This window comes from Spinacia oleracea, chromosome 1 (genome assembly GCF_020520425.1).
Source record: "Spinacia oleracea cultivar Varoflay chromosome 1, BTI_SOV_V1, whole genome shotgun sequence".
In the NCBI taxonomy this organism is placed as follows: Eukaryota; Viridiplantae; Streptophyta; class Magnoliopsida; order Caryophyllales; family Amaranthaceae; genus Spinacia; species Spinacia oleracea.
This window is the reverse complement of record NC_079487.1, coordinates 83457360-83477080: the sequence shown is the minus strand read 5'-3', so window position 1 is coordinate 83477080 and position 19721 is coordinate 83457360. Positions and strand designations below refer to the sequence as shown.

At 38.2% G+C, this 19721-nt stretch overlaps 1 protein-coding gene across 2 annotated transcripts; it reads right to left on the bottom strand.

The window, feature by feature from the left end:
• Positions 1 to 4092: 4092 nt before the first annotated feature.
• Positions 4093 to 14766, bottom strand: LOC110801655 (uncharacterized). Of its 2 annotated transcripts, none has more exons than XM_022007037.2 (5): positions 14506 to 14766; positions 11739 to 14302; positions 6560 to 8314; positions 5349 to 5604; positions 4093 to 5259 (listed from the first exon to the last, which is right to left on the bottom strand). In XM_022007037.2, exons 2-5 carry the CDS (start codon positions 14223 to 14225, stop codon positions 4673 to 4675), a joined length of 5085 nt encoding a protein of 1694 aa, XP_021862729.1. In that variant the 5' UTR covers positions 14226 to 14302; positions 14506 to 14766; the 3' UTR covers positions 4093 to 4672. The 2 variants fall into 2 exon arrangements, with proteins under 2 accessions (XP_021862729.1, XP_021862730.1); XM_022007038.2 differs by having other exon boundaries at positions 11739 to 14262; positions 14506 to 14738.
• Positions 14767 to 19721: the final 4955 nt, after the last annotated feature.

Genomic DNA, 19721 nt, shown 5'->3' with positions numbered 1-19721 from the left:
CCAATGTCCCAACCATCTGCGCCGCCCCCACCAAAACCCGATGAACCTCCTTACAATCACTGAACCACCATCCAACACCACTCCACAGCCACCGAAACCACCATAAAACCACCATACCACCACCCAACACCACTCTACAGCCACTTAAACCACCATACCACAACCAAAACAACCCTAATAACACCAAAATCATCTTACCCAACACAAAAACCAAGCATCCAACCCACGAAATTGACCCCAACTACCCAAAACAAACCCTAATCTCGCCAAAAATTAGATCTAAAAGAGATGAAAAATAGAGGAGATAGAAATAGGGGAAGGGCGCAAGGCAGCAGCGGCCGGAGGAATGGGTCGGCCCAGAATCGCAGGGCGGCAAAAAATCTGGAATGGGCGGCGCAGTGGGTGGGGAGGCGGTGGAGTGGGGTGGCGATGGAGTTGACAGGAAAACAGGACAACCTGAAAAGATTGAGAGAAGGGGTGGTGCAAAGAATGGGTTTCCTTTTGTTTTTGCAAACCAAACAACTTGTGATAATGTAGGGAATTCCTTCCATTCCTTTCCAAACCCTTTTTTGATTCCAATCCCTTTTCCCCCATGTGAACCAAATGACCCTTAAGAGATTTAAACCGATACCTCAAACCCCCAAGGTAATGAGGTTTAGAAACCTAGGGCGGTAGGTGGGTATAGCTCAAACCTTTACTACATGTATCAAACAAAAGGAAAAAGTTCATCCCCAAATCAAACCATACAGATGATATTAAGAATCAAGTTCCAACCTCATACCACCTTAGTATCATTCCTGATTCCAACCCCATACCAGTTTGTGAACCAAACGCCCCTTTAAGTGAAGGAAATAATGCCCTTGGTCCAAGTATGCATTTAATGCTAAGTCTAATAAATGCAGTTCAGTATTAATTAACAAGTTAATAATTCAGTGAGATCAAGTGAACTGAGTGCCTAGCTAGAGGCCGCTTTAATTCAAGTGGAATTAATAATATTAATCCACAACTTACTCTTGACTGAACCCGTAGGGTCACACAAATAGTACGTGGACGGATCAAGTATTTAAGTGAATATATTATTCATTAAGTACTCTATTTATGAACATTCGGAAACGACGGATCTCAGTTCCAGTGGGAGCTGAAATTGTCAAAAGGAAAAATAAAGAATACTCTGGAAATGATGATATTGCCGGAAAACGGAAATATGTTCATGACGAAAATATAAATATTATCCAAGTCGTACATGTTGCCGGAAACGGAAACATGGTTCGTATCGGAAAATATTATCAGAAATAGAAATATTGCCGGAATCGGAAATATATATTGTCGGAAACGGAAATGTTGTCGAAAAAGGAAATTATTTCCGGAATCGGAAATATTAACGGAAACGTAAATATTTGTTTGAAACGGAAACGGATTCCGGAATCGGAAAACGAAACGGAAGCTCGACGAGCGACAAGCCGGCAAGCGAGCCGGCCCATCGCTCGACAAGCAAGCAAGGCAGCAGGGCCAATGGGCCACGCCAAGCCAGCGAGCAAGGCAACAGCGCCAATGGACCGCGCCAAGCCAGCGAGCAAGGCAGCAGCTCCATGGGCCGCGCCAAGCAAGCGAGCAAGGCAGCAGCTCCATGGGCCGCGCCAAGCCAGCGAGCAAAGCAGTGCAGGCCTGCCAAGGCAAGGCCGCAGCGCGCTGGGCCTTCGGCCAGCTGCGGCTGTGGCTAGGCATAGGCAGGCACGCGCACCAACGTAGCCCGTTGTGGCTGAGTTGGGTTGTTTCGTCTTGGGCTCCAAGAAAGGTCCGATTGCTTAATTCCCAAGTAACCTTGGATTAAGTATTCCTAGTCCTACTGGAATTGACTTAATTAAGAGTTTAATTAATGTTGCAATGCTAATTGAATAAGAATTTCAATCCTAAAAGGGTTGGTAATTCTATTCCTAGTAAGACTCAAATTCCTTATTTCCTACCCTATAAATATGAAGCTAGGCCCTCATAATTATATACATAAATTACATTGAAAATCATATTCTTTATTCTCATTGTGTTCAAGGTAGAACATAATATATCCTAACCCGGATACATAAAACCTTAAGTAAAATCCTAGTTGGTTAAACCTAAGGCGGATCCGAACATGTTCTTGTTCGGTTCGGGAACAGCTGGGGAAGGCACGCATCACATTGTACGTAACCTAAATTATGCTAATTAACTATGTGGCATTTAATTTGGATTCTGGCTTTATGATTTTTCCGCATGAATTATATTATTGCATTATTCATATCCTAACAGTGGTATCACAAGCCTTTAATTAATTCCATAATAAATTATAGTTAACATGGATTAAATTTCATAAATTTGCAATGAATTAAATGGGTGATTAATTTCGTGTTTGTAATTGATTGCAAATTCGTGCGATTATTTGGTTACATGTTCGTAGGATTATTCGGCAGTTTTGTCAATAATGGTCGCAATCTTATGTTTTTAGAGTGAATTTCGCATGTAAACGACGTTTTAAAATTTTGACAAAAATCAAAGATTTAATGCCGAACCAGAATCCCCAAATTCGAAGCCTAACTATGACTTTTTGGAGGTTTTAGTTTTGCAAATGCAAAATTTGTAATTTTTATGATGTTAAATTAAATATTTCAGACTATTTTCCGATCCCGGCCTGATCAAGGCCCCTCCTTGTGGATAATTTGTACCAAAATATCAATACCTTAGATATGGAATATAAAGTACCCCCCGTCGATTTTATTGTTTCGTCAAAATTATAAAAAGTTCATATTCTTAAAGTACATATCAGACGAATCAAACAAGATCTCGCATAACTATGTTTTTGAAATTTGTGAATAGCATCAAAAATCAAATTTTAACCATTATTTCGGAGCAGACAGAGCATATCACAAACAAAGTTAAAAAAGTTGATAATATAAAAAAGTACATTAAGATAAACCCAACAATAAAAGTCGTTTTCATACATAGGTAATAAATTTTGATAAAAGTTGGTCGCAATACAGAAACACAACTCCATGGCTTCACAAGATTATTACTGAAACACAACTGCCAAATTCTTGAAGAACAAAAGATCCACAAAGCTAAGAAACCTAAAATCTTCACCAACCCATTCCATGACTATACTTCAGAAAAGTTCATCGCATCACCACAAACAAAGACAAATGAAACACCATACGCAATATATCTTCACCATGGTGAAACATCAAAAAGAACAAAAATCTACAAAACCAACCAAATAAATATCAAAATCGAGTGTGATCACAGCAAGCTCATGAGAAAAATTCAGCTGCCCACACAGACAACACCTTCAGAACAATAAGACTGTTCCAGCTGTTCAGGTGCTCAGAAAAAGAACGGTGCCTTTTCATATCATACCAACGCATTCTCACCGGATGCAAATTGAAGGGGAAAGGGGGATTGGATTACAAATCTTAAAAGATCTATATTATACAGCCTAGAAGACAACTGAAACAGCCTGAACTAAAACAGGGTGATCAAATATACAGAGCACTATACCAAGTCAACTCCTGCAACCATTTTGTGTTTTATGAAGGCACCAAAATTCCAGCAACAGGTGAACTATATTTCTTTCAAGTTTCAATCTCATAAAACACCCCCATACCCTCCTCTCCCCGCAAACTGCATAAACACACAGCATCCAACAAGCCATATCTGAAACAAAAATAGGCTTAAGCAGCATTAAAAGCATCTACATATCACACCATCCACACGGTTGTTTTCACATAAAAAACACTGAGGGGGAAAAAAATAGGAAAGGGGTGGAGGTAATGCTGCGGAACTGGAAGCAAGATAAAAAGAGAGAAAATGAGAAGTTCAATAGATATGCAATTCTAACATTACCTGAATGTATTCCATGGAGTGAACCAACTTTTTCTGACAGGAAAATAAGCACCCACCCAAAAAAGGAAAATGGAATCCGAGCAGCTATGTCTGTTTCAAGGAGTGATTCACACACGCACACAGACACAAGCACTTTTTGCTCTGAAATTAACTAGGAACAGGAGAAAATGAAAGAAAAAAAGAAGAAAGACAGCACAACACTATAACCTGCCAAGTGAAGAATATGAAAAGAGAAGCAATGGATACTTGGCCTCTCATATATTTTTCAACTTTCGAAGCATTTACTTACAATTCTCTATCCTCTGGATATAATTTTCCTATATAGTGCTCTGGATAATAAGACAACCGCTGATGGAAACCAATCAGATGTTCTAACAACATCTCAAGGAGTGTATTCTATTATTTAGCACGCTCCTTTAATGCTAAACTAAAGGTTATAGAAAGAAATAGAAAAGAAAAGAAAATTTCTGTACAACGGCAACAAAAATTTCATGCACCCATTACCTGCTCAAACAAGAGGGGGGTTTCAGACTTTTCAGGCAAACTAACAGCAAACCACTCAATGATACCACCTCGGTAAAAATCTAGTGAGCTGAAAAGCCTGGCGTCTCTGGGAAAAAAGAGAAGTTTCATGCACCCCACTGAGTCAGCTTTTAGCACGTTAGAGGACTTCTGTATCTACAAATTCCAGTTATCAGGAGAACAAAGCCAGATCTTTTTCGCAACCATCAAGTACATCTCCTGATACATTTGGGAGTCGAAATCCCGTGTGAAAAAAGAGCTCTGCAAATCAGAAAAGGCTTCACCCACTCATCTGAGCATCAATATTTTCCTCCCCGCATGAAGCTTTAACTGCCTCAGCAGTCATGATAGCAGCCACTGCTTTGTGCATAGCCAGATCAGCTCTACAAAGCATTCTTTGAGCATTTTCCCTCTTCATCTTTGCTACGGTGGCGGCATGTCGAGCAGCACTTGCTGCATCTCGCAATCTAAACTCATCCAGCTCCGACGGATCCAGTTGCTCGAAGTTGTGCCTGGGAAACTCATCTGGGTGGAAATGCATTTGACTGGGCCACTCAGGAGAATTCCATAATTGAACTGAACTTCTCTTGCCTGGAGTTCTCTGGCTGTAGGAAGAAAATGGCTGATGATCACTAGAGGATGGTATGAAGCACAACTTCTTGGACTTGTTTCTATAGAGTTTCGGGTAATGATTTCTCTCATACCCATCACTACTCAATGAAAAGTACCCCCCAGTCCCGGAATCCCTGGGAGAGAACATCCTTGTTGATCCCTGGAGGACAGGAGAAGAGTCAGATAGCCCTTGATTATAAGCACTGTAGACAGATCTGTCATCCCCTAAAGCAAACCCATTTGATCTGCGTCCAACTGAAAATATTCACATCAAACAAATCAGTTTGAAAGCCAAAATAGCAAGTTCTAGTTAAATTAAAGGAAAGAGAACGAGTAAATGATACCCATAGAATGAAAAGCATCAGCGTCTCCTGGAATTCCATTGCTCAGTGCACCAACTGGAAGTCTCTTTTGTGACCTCTGTTTTGTCCCCCTATTCGGCAATTCCAATCCTCGCGGTTTCAAACAGAATGCAAACATTGGAGGTTTCTCAATAGTCAAGGGTTTTTCTTGGCATCCACTGGTGAGGGCCAGGTTACTCTTTGCCATCAATTGCTCCCATTCTTTTACTTGCTGCTGATACTTTTCCCAGAGTGGAGGCTACAGGAAACACATGCAATTTCAAAATTTTCAGAGCAGGGTAGGCTGGTAAGTATGGAGAAAACAAACACGTATTCTCTAGCCAAGAGTAACATATCAGCAGTGTCTTGGATAGACCTAAACAATTAGACATAGAGCATAGCAGAGGATAAAGAACGTGGCTTCAGATTCTTGCTCTCTTTTTTTTTGCATTTTTCTAAAACTTCATAATCGACTAAAGTTCTCAACAGGCAGCTTCGCAGCCAAGAGAAATTTCAGAAAAGATTTCCCAAATGTGTATCACAATCACAGAAATCTCAACTGGTAAGAACTAGACTTCACCATGGAGGACAACTGGGAAAGCCTCTCACTAATAAATTTCAAATTTAGACCTTTCACATTTTCCCATCACCCTGTACATCCATTGATCTATGTCAACAACTCTATATAGAATGTACTTGAAATGGTTCACGTATTCCAGTAACTTCACACCTACAATAGGCCTTAAAGGTTTTCCAGAAAAATGTGCAGGATATAACAGGTTCACCCAGCAACAACTGAAGAAAAAATATGCACACTTCAGCACTCTAGTCGTCTCCTTGATTCTTTATTAAGTAAATTCTAATTGCTTCTCTAGCTCAGAAACTCTAGTCCTCTTCATTTTCCCCCTCTCTAGCTTTAGAAGAACTTCCTTCTCCCTCGTAATAATTAATAAAAAAGCAGGCAGACAAGATAGCAAATTATCTTCAGCACACGGAATGAGAGAAAGACCTACAACCACCTATTGCTTCTTTGCAAGCAAAATTAAAAAGTGACATTAAATAACAGCGCAAGGTTACCTGTTCAAACCATCCATACATAATGATTACCAAGAACACAGAAATGGAATATTCTCTTGGGGCCGAGGGAGGGTTCATTCTCCATTAAATACATAAGAGGGCATTTAACAGTACAGTTACAGCCAAGAAGAATATACCTGTAAATGGCGGACCAAAGGCATTCCCTTTCTCCGTCGTTTCTCACTCCAGTGCTTATAAATGATTTTAATTGCTTCTATTGGCCCAACCTCAGTCGTTGCCTCCTCCAATTCATCCAAGCTGAAGTCATCACGTTGTTTAGCACATGCAAGTTTCTCAAGTACATCAATAGTCTTCTCAAACATTTCATCAGAGACATCCCAACAGCCGCTTCCATTAAAATCTAAGGCTCTTTGTTCCAAGATCCACCGCTCATCATCACTGTCCATGTCATATAAAACACGGGATGGATCCATAGCAATGTCAATATCAGTTTCCACCTGTCGGTAGTATTTCGGAGAAGGTCGAACATACGGTGCTTCAGGTACATTATCATCATTTTCTTCAACCAGACGAACCCCTGGAATGGGAATATTTTTCACAGAAGCAGCACGGAAATTCCTATTATAGCATTCTTCATGCATCTCCTTAAAAAAAGCCCACTGAGAACGGTCAGGAAATTCCAGAGTCCAATCCTTTCCTCCTTTCCACATCATAGCATGAGTGTAGCGGTTTGTTGTTCCAGGTTGCACAAACTGATGCGCTTTGTAAGAATATCTGGTATCCCCTGAAATTTTAACACCAAGCCTCCACTCATTGTGATCAAAAAGCTCAAGCATAATCCTTGCCCCATATTCTCTCCACCCTCGATCTCCCACAATAACCAAAACATTTGCCTCACAAGAACACAATTCCATATTCTTTTGAGAAGTCCCAAAGGCTTCAGATGTTTTTTTCTCACTAGCTCTTCTGATGCGTTTATGAGAAAAACCTTTTGACTGATGAAATTTGTTCTTAGAGTTATAATCCTGTCCTCCAAATGGCAGAGAATATGAAACTTGAGTTCGTGGCTTCTTAGGTCCATTGCCAAAACCACTGCGGAGAAAGTCTTGTTTCCTGTCAATCCAGCCTGGGGAATGACTTGCAGAAGCTGAAGAACATGAATTACCAATTCTACTCTTATTCCACATAAGTTGAGAAGCACTAAGGTTTGGACTGCATATCCCATCATTGGTATCCAAAGGTAAATCGATAGAGTTTTGAATATTTTGAATATCAGCATCAGTATTCCTTTCGACCGAAACAGATGATTGAATGTCAACGGCCATGCCATTCAGCGGACCGCCTTTCACCTTGTTGTCAACTGTATATAGATGCTTGGCATCTAATGGCTGTGATGATAATAGACTTTGCTTACTTTCAATTAGCTGAGCTTTCCCTTTTTCCGGCTGAAGCATGCTATCAGCCTCATTCTCTGGAGAAACCAAAGAGCTGTGCGAAGAATTAGCAGCCATTCCTTCAGCAAGATCCACAGAGAAATTATTGACCCCAAGATCAACGTTTGGACAAGAATCTAACTCAACTCTACCATTTGACAAGACATGTGAATTACTCCCCACTGTAAGTGAAGACAACACAGAATTGTCATTAACTGGAAACCTGTCAACACCCACTAATCCATCCTCGTTATCAGGATGATCCATCAAATATAAAGGATCTTGCTCCCTAAAGCTGGAGGAAGGAATGCTGCGCTCCATTAGTAGCCTCAAATGCAGATTAAGAAAGAATGAAGGTGCAGCAGCAAATGAAAGAGCAAAAGCAGGAGGTCTTCCATGTTTTTCGTCACTATCAAAAGCTAGTCGGCTCAGCTTGACACAAGCAGTCTGCCTAGAAGAAAATCTTGTTCCACGCTGTTTAGATCTTTTCTTTAGATTCTAATTAGATAACAAGATCCACATATTAGAACAGGCACCAGTAAGTAAGCAATATAGTCTCGTTTGCATATTAAAACAGATAAGTAACCAGCATAGCCTTGTCAACCCAAAAAAAAACAATAGCTCTTATACTGAGATAAGGAAAGGGGACGGGTTAATAGCAAGAACTATAAAAAATGTTAAGGTAAGCATAATACCACAGCTTGTGGAAATACATAAAGAAAACATGCAACAACAGAAGAAAGACCAGCATAACCAGTATAGTCATACAAAAACACCTGATCTACTTTTCACAAATGAAATATGTTCAACCTATCAAAAAAAAAAATGAAATATGTTCAACCCATCCATTATTGAAATTGGAAAAGACAAAAATATGAAAATCTTGATGGTTGCAATTTAAAGACACCAGTCAGTTCATTTCTTACATTCCCATGGCATACCGTAAGGAAAATATGGTAAATAATCATTCATGTACTATTTTCCAATTCACAAACTTTTGGTAAGAAGCTCCACCATTTTTGTGTAGATTGGATATTTGGATGCAAATTTCTAAATCGAATTTTACCTCTCAATCTCTCCCCTTCAGTGAAGGTAATGTATCCCTATGGCTCTTATAATCATATGAATCCAGTGGTTTATTTAAAAGTGGGTATGAAGGAAGGGGATTAGTATGTACTCCTTCTGTCCACAAAGTCTTTCCCGTTTCTTATGGGCACATAGATTTAGGAGAAATGTATTTGGTGGGGCTCTATAGAAAAAGGTACGAATAATAAAGTAGTGAGTACAGAGTAGTTATGAAGTCGGAGACAATTGTTTGAGGTGGGTATAGAAAACAATTACAATTGATGGATCTAACCTATTCAAGGAAATAAGAAAGGTAACTGGGACAAGCTAGTAAAATGTAGAACTGTATTCACATTTAACAGTACTAAAAATACCCTCTTTAACTCCTAATAGCTTCTCTCATCTTAATTCAACCTGTTGTCTCTTTCTTGCTCCTCCCCACAGGGTCACCCACTTTCAGATAGTAAAATACCTTTCCAAAATGTAACTTCACACCACATGTTCCTATTTCCTAAAAAGACTTCCAAAGTAAGAAGACAAAAATGAACCTAGGAAAAAATTTAGTGCTCCCTCCTTGTTCTCTTGCCAAGTGCAGAAATGCAAAAAATTGAAGTTTTATACTTCCTCTGTTCCAATATTATTGCACTATTTACCTTTTAAGGAAGTTTTACATCATTTGCATTTTAGGAAATAAATACTTCCTCCATTTTTTTTATTATTGCACCGTTTTCCTTTTTCGGAAGTTGCATATTAACTGCACCATTTCCTTTTTTAGTAAGTTTACCTACATGAAATGACATTTCTATCCTTATGGGTGGTGGGGACCAAACCCCACTTGTTCTTTACATAAAAATTTGTACTTAATCACATGGGTATTTTTGTCAATCTCTCACTTTTTACTTCCTTTCTTAATTCTTGTGCCCAATGTAGATGGTGCAATAATAAAAAATGGAGGAAGTAGTTGTTTTACACTACAAATATCCAATATACTCTTACATCTTCACTTGTTGTTTAATGATTGCTATCACATGGGTAAGTTTGTATTTTTGTCTTCTTGCTTTTACCCACTACCTACATTCATGTGCAAAAATACATGGTGCAAAAATATTGAAAAGGAGGAGTACGACAAATAGATATGTAATTGACTGTAAACAGAGAGGGGAGAAGAGATAAGCGATCAGAAAGAGCCAGAAACCATGGCATCCATTATTGAATACTGCATGAAGGTAGAAGATGAGAAGAAGAATAGTTGTGAATTTAGGGACAATTTGATCCTCCACTAGAGGAAGACCAATTCCAGGTTCTATCAACAAGAACCCCCCCCCCCCCACACGCACACACCACACCACAACAACGGTACGTCAAATTCCAACCCCTGGTAAAATCCTACTCCCATAAAACAAACATGGAAATTAAGGCTTTACGTCTTCAATTTGCACACCCGCTATTTACCCCCCCCCCCCCCCAAAACCAAATACGCTATAATAGTTGACCTATTAACACGTGGGAATGCTAAAGAGTCTCAAAGATGCAAAACTGATTTTTTTTCAATGGGAAATTAGAAACTGCAGTGGATTCTTCTAATTCTCCATCAATTTGTGAAGCATCGGCGTACAAGCGTACATTTAACAGAGATAAGAACTGAGCCATCGAAGAATTGAAGGAAACAAAAATCAGAAAAGGAGAAAAATTATTTCTTGATATCAGTATATTCCCTCAGACTTCATTAGTATTCAAGTAAGGCCTACAAAGTGGCATACAACACCCAAACTGAAATCGAAACAGGTCAGTCATAGGCTAAACCCTTTACTTTTCTTTGTTTTTGGAGGGGACTAAACCCTTTGCTTAATACTACCTCCGTTCCCGGATGATCTTTATGCTTACTATTTGCACATTAATTAAGGAACTTTGATGAGCATGTGAAGGTGAGGTTAACAAGTGGATAATGAGTGGCTATAAATTGCCCAACAATGCAAGTGAGCCAAAATTAATATTAAAGTATTGTGAGTGGGTAAGTTGTGGTGGACTCAAATAATAAAATATTATAAGTTGTATGTTATGCCAATATGGAATAAATAGAATGTAAAGAACTTCTATGAACAAACTAAAACAAAAAGCGTGAAGAAATTTCAGGAACAGAGGTAATAGTTAATACCATTCTGGTATTTTGTTTCATATTTCCCACTCCATCCCACCACCACTTACAACAAAAAATAAACAAATAAAAACCATATTACTCCCTCCGTATTTATTTAAGGGATACACTTGCCTTTTCCGGCTGTATTTATTTAAGAGATACACTTGCCATTTTTAGTAATTTATCAACCCCACCATCTAATTAAATAATACATCTAATTTACCCTATGACCCACCATCCTATTAAACAAATAATTTCAGAAACTCACCCCACATTCCACCCCCCAAAATGACATGATCCCCACTTGTTTACTGATTAAAATATCTACCCAACCCCACTTGCTTTATTATTTTATTTCATTCAATTCTTCTTCTTAATACCCGTGCCCAGCCAAGTGTATCCCTTAAATAAATACGTTGGGAGTAATTGATAAAATGCTTTTAATATGTACTCCCTCCCGCAAGTGTTTAAATAGGATTCTGTTTAACGTATAAAAAAAATAAAAAAGGACTAGCACTTGTAAAATAATCACATTGACAATTCTTTACTTCAACTGTCGACTATTTTTAGTGCTATTTGTATGAGCCGGAAACATGATGACATAAACTAATGTAAGCCATGCAAGTTTGCACAGCCTAGAGCAAAAAAAATAATGTACATAAATTGGTATGGTACGAAAGAGTAAATTAAAACAGGAGGAAGGATCAAAAGAGTCCTTACCATCACTGAAGAGGGTTTCCGGGGAACATTGGTCAATTTCCACTGATTTGAACCATATCGGAGTAACTTAATGTTATCATAAGTGCATTCAGATGGTGGCAGTTGCTTGGAAAGCATACAGTGCTTCTTCAGCTTTCTGTCAAGGTACAACCACTTGAAATTTGTTATCTCACTGAAGTTATAGAGTGTAAATACAAGCTGCTTTTCAAGATACTGCAAGCCAGAAAACCGGAACCTGACTGATGTCACTGGAAGCTGCTGATCATCATGCCTTTCTTTCTGCTCGGATGCACAAAATACAGCCAAGACCAAGAAAACAAATGAGACTGCCTGCTTCATGCAACCTTCAAACAAGAGAAACCGCAGACCGGCAGCATTGTCTACGAACAGTATCTCCAAATTGACCAGAGGCCAGGTGGAGATCAAAGTACCACGTTGAAGCATGAACGTGTAGTTCTGCCATCCAACAATGTTGCTGAACAAAACTGGCAAAGGGAAGCTAATATCAAAGTTTAACACCTTTAAACTTGTGACTGTAGTAATCAGCTTCAGCAACCCTGAACAACCAATGTCCCAAATGAGCTCGTCATTGCTCAATCTATAGGCAAGGTGACTACATTCACCAACTGACAGTGACATGTCAGCAACAAAATCAGATGCATTGCCAAATACTTGAGGCTTCTCTGATGATTGGCACAAGCCCCCTTCAAGAGAAATAGATGGCTGTTCTCTTCTGTGGAACCGCCTCCTAAAATAAACTATTGGAGCTCTACCATTATTAGAAAGAATGTTCTCTGCAATCGGCTTTCTCTCACTTGAGGAATCACCTAATTTGTTTGGCAACCCAGAACTACAAGCAAAGTCATCAGCATCACGCCCAGAAAAACCCACTTCCAGGCTTCCCCGTGGCTCCAATTTCCCTTCAGAGGTGGCAGGTGATGGAGAATTTGCAGATCCGAGCAAGGTTCTCTTTCTTTTCCTTATGGGTGGTGATTTGTGGTTACTAGCTCGAGCCAACCATGAAATAATAGGCTCAGACTCCATACAGCTGCTATTAGCCTTCTCCTTTATATCAGCAGTATCAACAACAGGCTTCCTCTTCCTTGAATGTGCTCTTGATCTTTTTCGCCCACCTTTTCCAGGCACCTCACTTGGTAGTAGTAAGAGCTTGAACCTCTCGTGTTGAAGGTCAATCCATTCTTCATCACGATCATCATATTTAACATGATGAAGTTTTTTCTCTAGATCATAATCAAAGACATGACCGAAATACCATCTCTGGTCCAATGGCCAGAACACCTTAATCCTTCGGTTGAGTACCCAATAAGAATCAAAATCCCTACAAAAGACTTCATAAAAATGGCGTCGTTTTCTTGAGAGCCCCTTACCTTTCTGCTGCTCCCTCGGTCGTAGAACCCTGGCTTCAGCATCACTAGATTCAATATCTGACTCATCTCTAGAGTTAGAATGTGCAGTAACCAAATCTGCACTGGAAGAGATCAACGCTGAGAGACCATTTGCAGAAGGCAATTTAGAGCTCTTGCCTCCAGTAGAAAACCCCGTGCAGCTTGGATCAAAGCGAGATGAAAGCATCCTCGCTGCATTTGCCTCAAGATTCTCTTCATCATCCAGAGAATCGTCACAGATCCTACTAGGCTCATCCAATGATGGCTTAGCTTCAACTGTCAACCCAGGACTTCTAGTTCTGGAATCTTTATTTTTCTTATGATCCCTTCTAGCTTTCCTAGTCACTGAATTTCCATTACCTAGAGAGGAATGAGAATCATCTCTTTTCAAATTACAAAGCAAGTCAGGACTGCTAGACCTGTTTTCTTTATGATCATGAGAATTATTTTTTCTTTTCACCTTTTCTGTGACACTACCATTGGAAGTACCCTCACATTCACCATTCTGAGCAAAATTCCCATTAGCAATGCCATTTTGTAATAAGGTACCACCTGCATTGCCATTTAACTTGCCTTCTCTTTCAGCAGAACTCGCTTTACTACTTGATGTCCCCCCCTGCTTCGACACAAGATCAACCTCAACCTTCTTTCTCCGAACCAAATCTCGAGGGCGCTTGGGTATATTAACATTACCATTCAAGTTAAGAGAAATACCACCATAACTAACACTGCCACCATCCACTCTCGAACCCTCCCGTGACTCCGGCTTGCCCGAGTCAACAGAAGCAGAGTTCAAGCGACTCTTACAAACTTCCCCGGCACTCTTCTTATTCTTCTTCCCAGGCGACAAACTACTCAACAACACCTCCTTTTTACTCTTTTTCCTAGTTTCATTTTGATCATCAGGATCAAGCTTACGTTTCAAACCACTACCACTACTACCACCCCCATTTCCGGAACCACGCTTTTTACCAGCGGAAACCCAGGGCCTCTGATTATATACCCTTTGCACATCCAATGACATAGACTTCTCAGCATTTTCAGTACCATGAACCTTTTCTGCTCTATCTTCCATTAACATGCAATCAGTCTACTATTTATAACCCAAAATCCCCAACCTACATGTCCACCATTCATGTCCGTACAAACTAATCAGATCTGAGACCACAAATTTTCACCAAAAATATGCAACACCATTACCATCATCATCAAATTAAATTAAACTATCAACATTTCAAAAAAAAAAATATCAAACAAATTCCAAGTTGAGATCTAGCCCTTTAAAAAACCTAATTATACGAAAAATCAGACAAAAACAACCGCATGCGAAGATTTTACAACAAAAATTAACAACATCGTACCTTAAAATTCATTTCACACTTGATAAAATCTCCAGCGATCAACGTTATTGTTGAATTAGGGTTTAAATCTAAGCTTTTTTCCGGCGGAAGCCCCAATTTGATTTAACGAATTTAGCAAGAAATTAGGGATTTTTTTTCTTTTCAAGATACAACGTAGCTAGGGTTTCATTTTGGGTCACATAGGAGAGAGAAAGAGGGAAAATGAAAGTAGGAGGGAGAAAGTAAATTGGGGGTTTAGATTTGGAAATAAAAAATAAAAAAATTGTGCTTTTTTTGGAAATGAAATTGACTAAAAAAAATATGAACCGCCTGATTCTTCATCAGGCGATTGGAGAGAGAAAACAACGAACGGCAGTGATTTAAATAAAAAAGTGGGGACACGTTTTATAGAATAGTTTTTTTTTGTTTTGATGGAAATGTTTTATGGAGTAGTTAGCTGAAATATTGATATTTTTAGAAATTAAAACTATGCATTTTTGGGAAAGTTTTTATTTATCTTTTTCTTTTTTGGGTGATTTAATTGCCTCTGAAAGAAAGTAGATATTACTGGAATGCCACTAAGGTTTTCAAAGAAGAAAATAAGCGCCTCGCATACAATTGAGTGCCACGTGGAATTTAGTAAAATAGTTTATTATGATGACGTGGTAATATTGAGAGAGTGCATGTAAATACGGCCACGTGTATGTCTTTGTTAAACCCCATTCACCTGCTACATGTCATCTTTCTTGGTGCTGTATGCGTGTTGACGAAGCAATCATCAACGAAGTATTTTTTTTCTTCTGTCAAATTCATTTCGAAAAATTATTTTTTACTAACTAAAAAATTATTTTTGTACTGAGTACCATCTAACTAAATAAAACTTGTATTTAATCTAAAAATATTAAAACTTACTTTTTATTACCTGAAAATGAAAATTTAGATGAAATTATTATGTGATTGGACATACTCTAAAAAGACTATTACGAGTCTAAATTATGAAAATTTAGATGAAATATTACACAGTATATTCTAAAAAGACTATTACGAGTCTAAATTTGAGATAATGTCATGATCTTCTTGGAGACTTTACAAACATTGAATAGATGAGTCAATCTCATCGACTCAAGAACCACTACTTAGCGTTTTATTTACTACTCCCTCCGTCCCGGAATACTCGACCCGGTTTGACAGGCACAAAGTTTAAAGGACTTGAATTGACTTATTTAATTTAATAGGTAATAGTTAATAGTGGAGTATTATTTTAATGTAGTTAGTGGGAGGTGGGTTAAGAGGTGGGGTTGGGGAGAGTAGGGGTTGAATTTTTAATTATTTTTTGTATGGAGTAGGGGGTAGGTGGGTTAATAGGGGTGGAGTGAGAAATAATATAATATTGTTAGAATATTTCCATTTTTAGAAACAGGTCAAGTATTAAGGGACGGCCCGATAAGGAAAACAGGTCAAGTATTCCAGGACGCAGGGAGTAATAGGGGTAATATATTTGATATTTTCTCTTATTCCATGATTTCATTTATTTAACTTACTTCACTTTCCCTGTTTCCTCATTTTCCATTAATTCACATAATTTTTCCTTCAACTAATTCACAAAATTGACAAAATTGAATAACAATAAGAGAGAAAGGTGAAGGAGTAAATGAAATTGGAAGAGGGAGTGTTAAAAATGGAGGAATATTGAATTAGTGTGTCCCACATAAAGGTTTCATCTATTTTTCTGTTTTCGGGTGGTAAAAACAAGTCTTAATTTTTTTGGGGGGCTTACTATTTACCGCCTCATATTACTAAAAACCGTCTCACTATTTTACTCATATACCCTCCTTTATTTACCCCATTCAACATTTACTATCCTCATTTACCCTCTTGCCTTACCACCTCCGTCGACCACCGACGACAAGCACCACCGCCACCACCGTCTCCACCACATTACCGGCAAAAAAATGCGTAGTAATGTTTACATGGCCGAGTCTACCGGTGGAACGTCGACTTTTTTTTCCGGAAAAAATTTCAGAAACTTATGCTTTTTTAACTATGGTACAGACTAGATTTATGAGCTTTTAACTTCGACCATTGTATAGACTTATGCAGTTTAAGCTCGTACCATAGACGGAGCTTAAAATTCATAAGTCTACGCCATGGTGTGAGCTTAATATGCATAATTCTATATTATTTAAGGTTTTGATTTCTTGTTGAATTTGATTTAATCTACTGGGATAAAGAATTTATAGACTTATGAATTTTTAGCTTCGAAAATGGTATAGACTTATGCAGTTTAAGCTCGTACTATGGCGTAGACTTTTGAATTTTAAGCTCTGTCCATGGTACGAGCTTAAACAGCATAAGTCTATACCATGGTTGAAGCTAAAAACTCATAAGCGTACCATGGTACAAGCTTAAAATTCATAGGCCTGTACATGGTACAAGCTAAAAAAATGCATAAATTTCTAAAAAATTTCCGGACAAAAAAAAAACAACTCTTGTCAATTCGACGTTCCGTTGTTAGACTCGGCCATGTAAACATTACTATGCATTTTGTTGCTGGCGACGTGGCGGCGGCGGTGGACGGGGGTGTTGGCTGGTGGTGGTCCGAATTGGGGTGGGAAGGAAATAGGGTAAATGTTGAATGAGGAGGTAAATAAAGGAGGGTATATGAGTAAATAGTAGGGCAGGTTTGAGTAATATGGGGCGGCTTTTAGCGTTACACTTTTTTTTTATGTGGTAAAATATAAGTTTTAGTTTTTTAGGTAGTAAAAAATAATTTTTCGATATTTTTAGGTGGTATAAAAAACAATTTATCCTTATTATTACCTAAAATATTTAGCATATTTTCGAACAAATTATAGCCCCAAGTATTTCACACTTGATGAGGCTCTCATATGATCTCCAAGTCATAAGATGTGTTATCCACCAACTCAATTAACATATATTGGTCATGTAGGTAAATAATGTAATAGCCCGCTCTAAACGAGCTACTTGCTTATCACACTTAGCCTTTAATTAATCAAACTCAACTCAAACCAACAACCCACAACCTAAATGTGTAATAACAAGAATTACGGGACCATAACAATAACATGTGAACTTCTCAAAGGAATATAAATTACAGCCCACTTAAATAGCGAACCTTAAATAACAAGACACATCTTCTAAGCAACCTACTCCTTGAAGCAAATAAGCAGCGCATTAACAACTCAGCATCGTCTAGCTATTAACTTAAACTGTATCATCTAACTTAAACTGTATCATCTAATCCTGCAAGATATATCTCTGCCCGCACGAGGACAGGTTCAAAGAACAAAATCAACAAAAATCTGAGTACACATTATCCAACCTAAAATACATTTGATAGATGGCTCAAAATAACTTTAGTTTTTGTTTTGATGTTTTGCTTTAAAAGCAACTTCACGTATTCAACACACTTGGAAAACAGTTACATGATAAAGCATTTGTAATTCTTTTGAAAATGAAATCCTTATCGTTCAAACAATAATTTAAGAAACAATATAACATAACATTATTTGTGATAACCTGAGACCTTACTTACTAAATTATCTCACAAATATCCAAATTCACAATCACATCAACATAATTTAACTCACAATCATCTAATTATCTTCATCCTCTTAATCATGTTAAACCATAACCTTATCCGACAATTACTCATAACAATGACTCAAGCATTTCTCCAAATGTTAGTTATCCCAAATCATAATTTATAACACAGGGTGAAACTCGTGATACATATAAAACCATAACTCAATGTGAAAGTTATTACCACAACATTGCCAAAGTCATATAACGTTGCTTCATAATATCCTCGCAAACAGTTCAAATACATAATACATATTCATAAGAAATTCATAACTCGAGGTGAAAGCCATAGCAGCAATATTTCAAGGTTATATAATTTACTTTATGATATTCTCATATAACATTCCAAAATATAAGTTCTATATATATGTTTCAGATCTAACATAGATTCATTTGGGGAAAGAGAACACATATAGGCACGGGTTGACAATGAAGGAAATATGTCCTTCACTCAACGTGCATTAGTCTAATACCAAGATTCAGATTAATTACGAACAATTAATTCAGCGAGATCAAGTGATCGGAACAGCTGGCTGGAGCAATGCTTCCGATCAGTGAGTTCTAATCCTAATTAGGCTCACATCTTACTCTTGACTGAACCTATAAGGTCACAGCATTGGCATGTAACAGATCACCGGATTAAATGAATCGGAAATTCATTTAATAGCTTTTCAGAAAATTAGTTCGGAAAACATAATTATACGATTTAACATTGGATTGTGAAATCGTATATCGTGTTGCGTATATTCGTAAGCTAGGCGAAACGAATAATCGTATCGTAAGATGATGGATCGTCAAGTACGAAAAGATAAATAAATTGTCGAAGGATAATTTAATCGCAAACACGAAAGCAAACCCACGGGCCAAGCAAATGAGGCGTAAGGCCCATGGGCGCAACACGCATGAATGCAGCGCTGGCCCATGGCCTTGGCTACTTGGATGCGTGCACAAAAGGGCAGCAGCTGCTGCGTTGTGGCCCGCGGCCCAGCAGCAAGCTAGCTGCGTTTGCTCGCACTCCTCGTGGGCCTTGCTGGTCGGTTGAGCCTTGTGCTTGGCCGGTTAGCTTGGTCCATTAGAAAGGTTATTTTAATAACCTATTCTAGATGTTTTCCTAACCCAATGAAACTAGATTATTCTAACCTAAGGCAAGAGAGAAACCCTAATTCTCTCTGTGCCTCCATTAGAGTGTTCTTCCAAAAAAACAAATATCTTGAGTGACTTCAATTCTAAGCCATCGATCTCAAGACGGATCTGAACGTGTCGGTGAACCAAGTAGAGGAACGACATCTGGAGTTCTTGTTCGTGTTCATGATACGTTGAATCTAGGGACACGCTACAAATGTAAGTCTGCTTGATCTGTACTTTATACATGATTCCTGGCTTTGGGGATTATTCTGCTATGTTAATGTATTTAACTGTAAATCCCTATAGTTGTATCATGAGAAACATGTATTTAAAGTACTTATTGGCATGTTATTATGTTTGTGATTAATGTCGAAATTTTCTGATTTTTTCGTGAATTTTTCGAAATTTTCTGGATTATTTGATAGATCGTAGAAAGTATTCTGAATTCGTAAAATGTCGGAAATTCAATTTTTCTGACCCTAATCTGATTGAAAATGGCGTTTTAAGAT